Source organism: Gracilinanus agilis, chromosome 3 (assembly GCF_016433145.1).
Source record: "Gracilinanus agilis isolate LMUSP501 chromosome 3, AgileGrace, whole genome shotgun sequence".
Lineage (NCBI taxonomy): Eukaryota > Metazoa > Chordata > Mammalia > Didelphimorphia > Didelphidae > Gracilinanus > Gracilinanus agilis.
Window position 1 is genome coordinate 457,316,979 of NC_058132.1, and position 12,219 is coordinate 457,329,197.

The window sequence follows — 12,219 nt, forward strand, 5'->3', positions numbered from 1 at the left end:
CATCCACATAATTGACCATATCAACAGTCTAACAAACAAAAATCACAGATTATCTCAATAGATGCTGAAAAAGCCTTTGACAAAATACAGCATCCATTCCTATTGAAAACATTGAAAAGTATAGGAATAGAAGGACCTTTCCTAAAAATAATAAACAGTATATACCTAAAACCATTAACAAGCATCATATGCAATGGGGATAAATTAGAAGCCTTCCCAATAAGATCAGGAGTAAAACAAGGATGCCCATTATCACCTCTATTATTCAACATAGTACTAGAAACACTAGCAGTAGCAATTAGAGAAGAAAAAGAAATTGAAGGTATCAAAATAGGCAAGGAGGAGACTAAGCTATCACTCTCCAGATAATATGATGGTCTACTTAAAAAATCCTAGAGAATCAACTAAGAAGCTTGTAGAAATAATCAACAACTTTAGCAAAGTTGCAGGATACAAAATAAATGCACATAAATCATCAGCATTTTTATACATTTCCAACACATTAGAGCAGCAAGAAGTAGAAAGAGAAATACCATTTAAAATCACCCTAGACAATATGAAATACTTAGGAATATATCTACCAAAACAAACACAGCAATTATATGAAAACAACTACAAAATACTTTCCAAACAAATAAAATTGGATCTAAACAATTGGAAAGCCATTGATTGCTTATGGGTAGGACGAGCTAAGATAATAAAAATGACAATTCTACCCAAATTAATTTACCTATTTAGCGCCATACCTATCAAACTACCAAAAAACTTCTTTACTGAATTAGGAAAAACTATAACAAATTTCATTTGGAATAACAAAAGATCAAGAATATCAAGGGAAATAATGAAAAAAATGTGAAGGAAGGGGGCCTAGCAGTAGCAGATATTAAACTATACTATAAAGCAGCAGTCATCAAAACAATATGGTACTGGCTAAGAGACAGAAGGAAGGATAAGTGGAATAGATTTGGGGTAAATGACATCAGCAAGACAGTGTATGATAAACCCAAAGAGCCCAACTTTTGGGACATGAATCCACTATTTGACAAAAACTGCTGGGAAATTTAGAAAATAATATGGGAGAGACCAGGTTTAGATCAACATCTCACACCCTACACCAAGATAAATTCAGAATGGGTGAAGGACTTGAATATAAAGAGGGAAACTATAAATAAGTTAAGTGAACACAGAATAGTATATTTGTCAGATCTCTGTGAAAGGAAAGACTTTAAAACCAAGCAAGAGTTAGAGAAAATTACAAAATGTAAATTAAATGGTTTTGATTATATTAAACTAAAAAGCTTTTGTACAAACAAAAACAATGTAGTCAAAATCAGAAGGGAAACAACAAATTGGGAAAAAATCTTTATAACGAAAAACTGTGACAGGGGTCTAATTACTCAAATTTACAAGGAGTTAAAATCAATTGTATAAAAAATCAAGCCATTTCCCAATTGATAAATGGGCAAGAGACATGAATAGGCAATTCTTAGGTAAAGAAATCAAAAGTATCAATAAGCACATGAGAAAGTGTTCTAAATCTCTAATAATTAGAGAAATGCAAATCAAAACAACTCTGAGGTATCACCTCACACCTAGCAGAGTGGCTAAAATGAAAGAAGGGGAGAGTAATGAATGTAGGAGGGGATGTGGCAAAATTGGGACATTAATGCATTGCTGGTGGAGTTGTGAACTGATCCAACCATTCTGGCTGGCAATTTGGAATCATGCTCAAAGGGCTATGAAAGACTGATCCAGACATACCATTGTTGGGTTTGTACCCCAAAGAGATCATAGATAAACAGACTTGTACGAAAATATTTATAGCTGAGCTTTTTGTGGTGGCAACAAACTGGAAAAGGAGGGTATGTCCTTCAATTGGGGAATGGCTGAACAAACTGTGGTATATGCTGGTGATGGAATACTATTGTGCTAAAAGGAATAATAAACTGGAGGAGTTCCAGGTGAACTGGAAAGACGTCCAGGAACTCATGCAGAGCGAAAGGAGCAGAGCCAGAAGAACATTGTACACAAAGACTGATATACTATGGTAAAATCGAATGCAATAGACTTCTGTACCAGCAGCAATACAATGACCCAGTACAATTTTGAGGGATTTATGGTAAAGAACGCTACCCACATTCAGAAGAAGGACTGCAGGAGAGGAAACAGAAGAAAAACAACTGCTTGAACGCATGGGTCGGGGTGGACATGATTGAGGATGTGGTCTGGAAACTACCACACCAATGCAACTACCAACAATTTGGAAATAGGTCTTGATCAAGGACACATGACAAGACCAGTGGAAATGTGCATCAGCCATGGGTGGGGGGAGTGCGGGGGGTGAAGGGGAAAGTAGGAGCATGAATCATGTAACCATGTTAAAAATGAATATTAATAAATGTTTAAATTAAAAAATAATAATAATTAAATAAAGGGTCATTAGATGTGGTTGAATGAAGCCTATAAATATCAGTGAAAGCCTAAAGATAGCAGTAAAATATAAAATTAGGAAGAAAAAAATGATGTAATCTGATTAGCTAAGGTGCCATAGGTAATTATTCTTGGAATAATACATAGTAGGAAGTTTCAACTTACACTACAAGGTTCAATTAGCAAAGTCTATCATGAAAGATGAAACCAAACCTAGATCTGACAAAATAGTATAATGATCTCATTCTCTTTCTGCTCCCCATCTCTAGCATAAAACAAAGTTCAGTATTAAATGAGGATGAGTATATAATGAGAAAATTACAAGGCAGTGACAACAAAACTGAAAAGAACAATGATTACTGTAATGCAGGATTTATGCAAGGATTCTTGTATTTGCAAAATTCCTTAGGCAATCCTGTCAGTTAGGAGAATGGAACTCTGGCCAAGCAGGTCGCCAGTCCCAGGAACTGATAGTTTGAGCTGGGACAATAAAAACTCCTGCAGAACGAACCTGCGGGTTCTGAATTCCTTGACCTCATCCAGACACCCAGCTACCCCTGACTTCCCCGTGGGTACTCAGGGAGGTGGAAGGGAGGTTGGGTTGAGGATCATGGGCAGGATTTAGATTAGGGCTGCCTAGCAACAGGGACATCCCCAAACCAATTCATCAACTATATCTGTCTAGCTGGTGGACCAACCAACATCAGGGCAGTGTTATCTCTGTCTGAGGGCTGGTTCCCTCAACCTGGCCTTACCTTCTAGGTCCATAGCCAACACTTGCCAGTCGCCCCTAGCAACAGCCTGTCAAGCCCCACACCCTCTTACCTCAGTTTCCCCTTCTGTGTTAAAATAAAACCCTTAGCCTGAAACTGTGAGTTTCTGTAGTTATTATAACATCACCTTGGGCTAAGGGGCTGAGAAGAGGTGAGAATATCAACCACTTGACTTTAAAGGAAGTACTGGGCAAGCATCCATTGTATCCAGGAAGTGTGTGAGCTTCACTTCCTGTTGAGTTCTGCTTTCACTCCAGCAGGGAGGGGCCCCTCATTCTCTACCTTAAAGAAGCCTATAGGTAGCAGGGAGACTGACTGGGCATCACAGCTCAGGATGCACATTACTGACAGTCTCAAATCACCTGTTACTGTAGTTACGGGCTCCCAGCTCCTCCATTATTACCCACTTATTACATTACTCCAAGCAAATTAGGAGAACCTGAGGGTGAAAGGTTGTGGAGGTTTTAAAAAGAAGTAGCAACATATATACTCTACTACTAACTCTTAGAAATATTTTAACTATTATACATTATATTGTAGGTATACACATAAAACCTATCTATAGATAAAACTATATAAACATCAAAATTTATAAAAATGGCTATCTACTAAGATATGCTATTTCTTTCATCTCTGAAAGATGAAAAAAAAAATCCATACTAGATTTGTGTGATCCTGGGTACAGTCATTTAACTTTTCAGTGTCCCAGAGAATTCACCAAGACTATATAAACTGCAAAGCAGATGCCTAACTGTTTTGATAGAGGGGATTTTCTCCTTGTAGCTTTCCTAAATCAATGAAATCATGTCTAGTCCAAAAATCAAAACATAAAGCACTATATTCAATTTTCCTGTTTTGGTTAAATAAGAGAAAAATGCTTTCTACTTAAAACTTATTAATGTTAAAAGATAAAATGCTTTCCTCCACTTCCTAGCCTACATTCATTATACAGAACTAATTCACTGCCACCAAAAATTGCCAATTCTCATAGGTAGAAATAAGTATTCTAGGTAATTAGATATATTAATACCCATAACATTTGAGAATCAGTTTGCCAATAAACAACAAAAAACCCCCACAAAACCAAGAAAATATGAACAACTACCAACTTGTGTTTTCTTTCTCAGTTCTCTAAAATTTTCATGAGAATAACCTATAGTTTATGAGGGATTCCTTGATTAAGGTTTGACAAGGGAATATGTAAAATTTCACAAACCATATTTTACAGACACAAAACTGACTGGAGGGGTATAAAATGCAAAATCCCACTGTACTAATTGCTAACTACAAAAAAAAAAATTCCTAATGAACTCTACCTTAAATGTGTTCCTTTCCTATAAGAATGCTCCTGTGTGTATGTCAAAATTGTAAATAAGATTCTTTGAAAGATGAAAACAAAAAAATTTTTGCTGACCTGCTGATTATTAATAGCAAGTGAGGCAAACAAACAAAATCAGGGTACTATATACTTGTAGAAGGTATCTGTCAAGGTCATGGAGGATGTCCAGTATAGAGTTCAAGTTGAAGAGGAGTAGTGAGATCTTCTAGATACCATTTTTGTCCCCTATGGTACTGATTGCATTAAAATCTAGAACACTAAAGAGACTCTAAATGAAAATAATAATTACTCATAGTTTGGTTAAAGAATCCTTATAGAAAAAAACAAGTGAATGAGGAATGTCTATTATCCAGACTATAAGAAGCATTTCAAGGAACAATCCATAAGTATAGTCCATCAGGAAATAGATTTTTGGATTGACACTGGAGATGGATAATGAGCTCCTATTAATGAACAAGAGGTGAAAAGTGGCCTTCCTCTGGGAAATTCTATAATGTTTTTAATGATCACTAAATAAAAGGTTCATTTTTTTTTAACACTGACATTTTTCTGAGATACTTTAGTTGAAACTTATAGAAAATCTGTCTATGAATAATTAAAGTTTAAGGTCAGAGAAACACATGGTGGACATGATTAACTTTTAACATTATCAACGAAGAATTGCTAGGGAAAAGTCAAGTAATAGATTCCAGAGAGCTGTAAGTAAAAAGGAGGTGGGCCAGTCAATTAGTGAAAATGAGAAATATCCAATGGTAAACCTGTGTACTACACTGTTATTTGTGCTATGTTGAGTTATGTTGAAATCTATAGAAAAGACCCTTGGATGTGAGGTAGGATAAGAGCAGGACATTATGGGGATACTCTTATGTAGGATTCATAAGAAAATATACTCCAAAGTCACAAAGGATGAGAAAGCATGGATAGATCATAATCTGTACAGCTAAAAAAAGAGAACACACTGGGATCCTGAATCTATCAAAGTATTAAAATAAACATGTGGACATTGAAAAATGTTATAAGAGTAAGATAACTGGATTTATTAGTAAAGTATAGCTAGATATTTAAATACATTTCAGAAGTTGTTGGCATGCCAGTTAAAAAAAAACACTCATTTTATCTACTATTTATGCTCAAAAGTCAAAAAAGTGAGAGAAACTTATGTATACTTACATAATTTGTTGCCCTCTTTGTCATAGCCATGTAGATACACAGCACCAACCTCAAATAGCCATTTAGGAAGATTGGATTCACTTAGGTCTAAAAATTAAATATTTTTGATAATTATCAATTGGATGTACTTTAGGAATCTAAGCAAAATGGGAAACTTACAAGGATATTTTTAGAAAGCAGCTTTGATAAACCTCAGTAGTCTTTTTCAAATTATGCTTTGCCCATAAGAAACATTTAATAAATGCCTTTTTCATTCATTCAAATTTGCTAAGATTTTAAAAAATCACAAACATTATTCTTAAGACTAAAATCTTTCAGTTACTTAAAGAAGATGGAAATGCCTACAGGAGGATAAAAGGCTTCAGGATGTGAAAAATGACAACCTATAGGTAATTAAGTAGCATAAAAAACATTTTAGAGATCACTAGAAAAGGAGGTGATCTGTTATAATAAAAGATAAGAGAAGGGTATACTACATGCTTACATTAGTAAATATAACAATTAATGTTAAATGACCTAAAGAAATGCCTTCAACATGTTCTGTGGAACCCCTCTGGAGAGCTCTAATGAGAAGTTTACACTAGGAAAGTTAAGATTTTGATAAGATGAACTGTGGTTTTCTCCACTTCCCTTCCTTAGGCTAAACTGTTCATAATAATAATCTAAATGCTACATATCCTCATAGAGCTGTAGTCAAAATGTAGGCAAATTCTATTAATTCACTCGTTGCTAGTTTTTTAATGTTAACTTAATATGGAGTGACCATAAGAATTTAATTCTCAAAAATAATTAATATTATCATACCACATAAAAAATGTCCATAAAGAATTCAGAGATTCCTGGGGAAAATAAATAGGTACTGATTTGTTAAAATCCAGGAAAAGCACTAGCATGACAAGCAACTAAATGCTATCTAGTCATAATAACCAAGCTTGGGCTGAGAAGAATTGGTAAAATGCATCTCCTTTCCTTCAAAAAGCTGGAGGATCGAGGATTACTGGCATGGAATACTGCATAAATTGTTAGATATATGGTTGACAGGGTTGATGTTAATGAGTTGTTTGTTATAAAAAATTTCTTAAAAGCAATTGATCATTAGGTAGAAAAGGGAAGAGGGATATGTTCAGAAATGAATATATCCAACATTGTCTTTTATATTTTTGTCATCTTCACCAGTTTAATGGGTGAGTTGAAAGAGATCTGATTTGTATTCCTCTTATTATCAGTTATTTGGTGCAAACTTTCATATAATTGTTTATAGTCTGCAATTTTCCTTTTGAAAATTATTTATATCCTTTGACTATAAACTTGGAGAATGGTAGTTAGACCTTTTTTTGTTTCTGCTTCCTGCATATCTCAGATTTATCTGAGACAGTAATTTTCAAGATATTTTTCCCCAGGACCACTTCTCTTCTTATTCTGATTTTGTTCCTATAAAAGTTTTTCAACTTTATGTAGCTAATTTATTCTCTTTTGCATGATAACCTCTACCTATCCATTGGTTAAAAATTTTCCCCAAGCTATGATTTTAAAAAGTCCTCCCTTCAGTTTCCCCTGTAATTTTTTATATTTAGGTCAAGCATTCATTTACATTTTACTGTAGCATATAATACTGTGCTGTTTCATGCACAGCATAACTGTGACCTCTAAATCAAACAAAAGCAGCCAGAGTATAAAAATTAAAGAAAATCACTATTTTCTCTGGCGAGACATCACTTCGCATATCTGAGTGTCTTATTTTTTGAAAAATTTTATGGCTGGTCACACCATTTATAAGGTTGGTCCTACCAAAATTATCTTATGAAATCTTTCAGACTTTTAAAACTAAAGGCTAATTAAAATGTCCCAGTTAATCCAATCACCAGGGACCATCTCATATTCTATTCAGTACTATTCCCTTGAGGTCCCAGTTCCCTATAGAGATGGGCTTCACACCACCCTTTGTTGGCATTACAACACTTCTTATCACTCTCAGGTCAGTCTTGTGCAAACAAAGTAAGCAGTCTTATATGACATGTTGGATAAGAGGAAAGGGCATTATCTAATTAAAATTTCCATTTTAAATAAGATTTAAACCTAGTCATAAGGGTTTTACTTGGACCAAGTGAAAATTACTTTTTAAACTAATAGAAGGCAAATCTATAATGGACTAAAGAGCTGAGATAAGCTGGGATGTCAAGGATGGATGGTGGGAAAAAAATGGTTTGAGGGAGCAATATAACAAACATCAAAACTTCTGTCTGAATTGCTTGCCATTTTCCAAGACCTTGTGAAAATTTCTGCTTTGTGTAACTGATGTTAATCTATATAAAACAGTTTAGAGTTGAATAGAAAGATTGATCCTGTTTAAATCTGCAGCTAAGTGATCCCGAGATTATAGGTTTTATCTAACTGCCTGTTGTCAGAATTACACTTAAAGCATGCTGGATAAGAAGAAAATGTACCATTTTTTAGAAGTTCACAATTTCATTCCAATGTTCATAAATCACAAGTGCCAAAAATTATTTTTCTCTAACCCAAATTATTAAATTTGCTTTCTTTTTCTTATATTCTCAGTGGTAAAGGAAAATAGGCATAATTTTAAAGTCTTTCATATGTCAGAAGATTCAACTTCTTTTACTTCTCAGTCTCCTCTTGTCTAGGCTTAAAATTCTAAGATTCAAAAATTCCCTTTTAAAAAGAGAACCAAAATAACAATTTGGAGAATCACTTTTCAGAATTATAAAACTTAACAGTTTGTTGAAAGTTTTCCAACCTATAATAGCTCATGAAAGACAGACAAGGAGCAGAAGCATCTGTATGTGTAGCTTCATCTATGGTGATCTATGTAAAGTGAAAAGTAAAGGAGGAAAAGTAGGACAGTATCATTTTTCCAGAATGGAGAAGTGACAAATAATACTTTAGATTTGTCTCTTGACAATAAAGGTCAGAGGTTCCTTAGCATATACTTGGGAAAATACAAGGGGTAATATTTTTTAAACCCCAATGTAGATGAGCTACAATGCAGAAGTTTATTTAGTTTTCCATTGCATTCACTCAGATCACATATAAATGATACTTAAAGAGATCATAAAGGATCAGCTAAGTGGCTCAGTAGATAGCCAGGCTTAGAGACAGAAGATCCTGGTTTCAAATCTAGCCTCAGATACTTCCTAGCTGTCCAGGCAAGTCACTTAACCCCAGTGGCCTAGCCTTTACCACTCTTCTAAGGTAAGGTTGGGGAAGAGCAGGGCAAGACAGTATAAGTAATGGAAAGGACGACTAGGGTTTGGGCCTGGCTTTGAATCCCATTTCTTCTACCTACTACCTTGTATGACCTTGGACAAGTCATATAACTTCTCTGGTCTTCAGTTTCCTTATTAGTAAAATGAAGGGGTTGGACTACAGGACCTCTAAGGTTCCTTCCAATTTTAGATCTATGATTCTATGGTTTTAAAGTTTCCCAAGTGCTCTACATATGATGCTTTGTTTAGTGATCAAACATTTAATACTGTTACAAATGTAGCACATTTTAACTAGAATACTTAATCTGAAAGCAGATTTTGGCAGTTTAATTTGAATTTAGTCTGACTCAGGCCATTCATTCCTCTGGTAGTTTAAAAGATAGTGAAATAAAATGAAACACTTATAAGGTCATTCTTCAACAGTCAACCAAAGGATATGTACTTAGCCACAACAGAAAAAGGATATTTAACAAATACAGGTACTAAAGACACTGAGCTGATACAGCTAATTGATGGTCCCTTGCCTGAATTGTCCATCATGGTCTATCAGCTACATCTTAAAAAAGCTGGCCTGGAGCTGCTAGTGGCTATTTTATACTCAAGTGACAAGGAAGTGAGGTCAGTATTCTGATCCAATCTAGAGTTGTGAATGGTTTCACTATTTTTTAAGGGAAAATGAGCCTAATTAATTTGCACAGGATGCAGGGATGACTCCTAGAAAAAGCTGTCTATTATTACTGTCTCCAGCTTCTCTCTTCTCATTCATTTCTCAATCTTTGCAATTTGCTTTCTAACCTCATCAGTCAACTTGAAACTACTGTCTCTATAATGACCAATGATCTGTTAATTTTAAAGCCTGATAGCCTTTTTTCAATATTTATCCTTGTCAACTTCAATGTAGCATTGCATTTGCCACTATTAATCATCTTCTCCTACTGAATACTGTCTCCTCTCTGGCTTTTCATGATACTGCTTGCTCGGTTCTCCTTCTAACTCTCTTTGACAACTCCTTCCCAGATCCTTTGACAATCAAACCCCAATTCCATAACTTGGGAGTGTACCTGAAATCTAAGGCTTTCTTCAGGGCCCTCTATTCTCTTCTCTCTTTGTTCTCTTGCTGGGTGATCTTAACAGTTCCCATGGGTAGAATTATCATCTCTATGCAGTTGACTCCTAGACCTATATATTCAGCCATAGTTTCTCACCTGTGCTCTAGGAGGATTATATCGCCTAATGTCTGCTGGACTTTGCAAACTGGATGGACTAGAGGTACCAGGTCTGAAGCTGGGAGGATCTGGTTTCAAATTTGGCTTCAGACACTTCTAACTTTTCCTAATACTGCTTCTGCTGCTCCAGGAAACCTAATCAGAATGTACAATAAAGTTTCTGTGAAAAAATCTTCAGAGTACATTTCCATTTAGCCACTCAGAGAAGCTAAGATGAACAAGCAAGAAAGGGGTAAAAGGTTGCAATGAAACTAGGATCAAAAGCATATGTATAAGAGTTTGAGGGGATAAGTTTCCATTTAGTTAATGACCCTTCACTTTTATGCCTGAGGAACTTTAGATTCTATGATTCTTATCCCCCAAACCCTAAAGAAAGGGATAAGTGGAATATGTTATTCCTTCTTTTTTCTGTCCTGGCCATCAGGTCAGTTATAATCTGGCAACACTATCACTAGCAACAGTAATAGAAGCCAACCAGCATTTAAGCATCTGGGGTATCTTTCTCTGTGGTGGAAGCAACCTGGCTAGGAGAATACTATTGCTCTGTGACACTCAAGGGGAAATCTGCTCTTATGAGTTAGGAATTCATAAAACAGATGTTCCTAAGTCAAGAAGCACCTGTATAAGCCTGCGTTAGTTCTCTAGTACATAACCTAGCCCAGACATTTAAATTTTGCATTTCTTGCATAACCTTTGCTATATTATTAGTAAACATTTCTTGAACTCACTCAGGTTACTGATAATGTTATTTCCTTAATTTATGATCCTTCTTTAATTCAGAGATTCTTAGTTGTAGATCTAGCTCTTTCCATTTTTACCACTTTAATGATAGAGTATCTTTACTTCAGTCCACTGGAGAACTTAAGGAAAGGTAGCTTCCCCCCCCCCCCAAGTTTTAAGATTACTCATATGTTCCTTCTAGACCAGTGATGTTCTAGACGAACACTGTTCTAGACTATTATTTTGGCACCACTAGATCATCTTACATGAAATTCTTCTCTAAGTCTAAATAAAAAATTTATGTCTACATTGTAGTTTCTTTAAAAAATACAAGGAACATTTGCAAATGTTAAACATAAAACACCAACACAATTACATTTGAAGAGCTTACCATGGACAGTAAATTCTTTCCTCCACTGAAAACTTTCATCAATCATCTTCAGTGTTTCATCTACCACATCGTGTCGCCAACACAAATAACTTTCAACCAAAGTATCATCCTGCTGTAGTTTTTCCACATCTCGGGAATCATATTTATCTGATTTATCTGGGAAATAAAACAGTTAATATTGGGGAAAAATTGTATATTGAACAATTAGATTATAGTGTAATTAATACATTATTTGTAGAAAATAGATAGATGTTTTAAATCCAATGGAAATTCAATTTTAAACCATAAGGACAATTTTTAAGTGTGAAAGGCACAAAATTCTTTAAGGGATATATATTTAACTTATAAGATTTATAGCTGTATGAGACCATAAACTTAATCTCTTTCAACTACTTGATTCCTTGACCAGGGAGCCTAAAAAGCAAAGTAACACATCAAAGGTTACATAGCCAGCAAGTATGTACTAGTATTCAGTCCCAATTCCTTTGACTTAAAAGTCTAGGTTTTTTCCCCCTAGTATATCACAATGCCTCTCAAGTGGAATTACACTGACTAGTATAATTTTTAAAATAATAACAATTTAAATTTAACATTAGCAACTTTTGAAGAGCCTAAATTATTTTACATGTATTCTCTTAGCAGGACCAGTATATTGACTAAATATTTAATAATTTTGTTTATGAAGGTTACTTTACCAAGTAATCCCTAAATGAAATGTACTTAAAAGATTTCATTAAGCTAAATGATGGGTATTTCCAGTTTTGTTTTGTTTCCTTTTCACTTTCAAACCACTTTAAATTGACATAGAAAATTTTTATATCACCTTTCCCCCTAAATATATCCTTCTCCCACTACAACACAAGGAATTATTCCCTATGCCTTCTTTTCCTCCTTTGGCTAAGTATCCTCCTCCCCCCCCCCCCCCCCCCCCCCACCCAAAGCTGTT

The 12,219-nt window shown here is 34.9% G+C and overlaps 1 protein-coding gene across 2 annotated transcripts in view; it reads right to left on the reverse strand.

Annotated features, from left to right (window-relative positions):
* The window catches only part of MOSPD2 (motile sperm domain containing 2), a 67,395-nt gene that overhangs the window by 36,610 nt on the left and 18,566 nt on the right, over positions 1 to 12,219 (reverse strand). For both annotated transcript variants that reach the window (XM_044666960.1, XM_044666959.1), the window contains 2 exons: positions 11,274 to 11,429; positions 5,713 to 5,799 (listed from right to left, as the gene is read on the reverse strand). In XM_044666960.1, coding sequence (XP_044522895.1) covers positions 5,713 to 5,799; positions 11,274 to 11,319 — 133 coding nt within the window. In that variant the 5' untranslated portion in view covers positions 11,320 to 11,429. The remainder of the gene's footprint in view (positions 1 to 5,712; positions 5,800 to 11,273; positions 11,430 to 12,219) is intronic.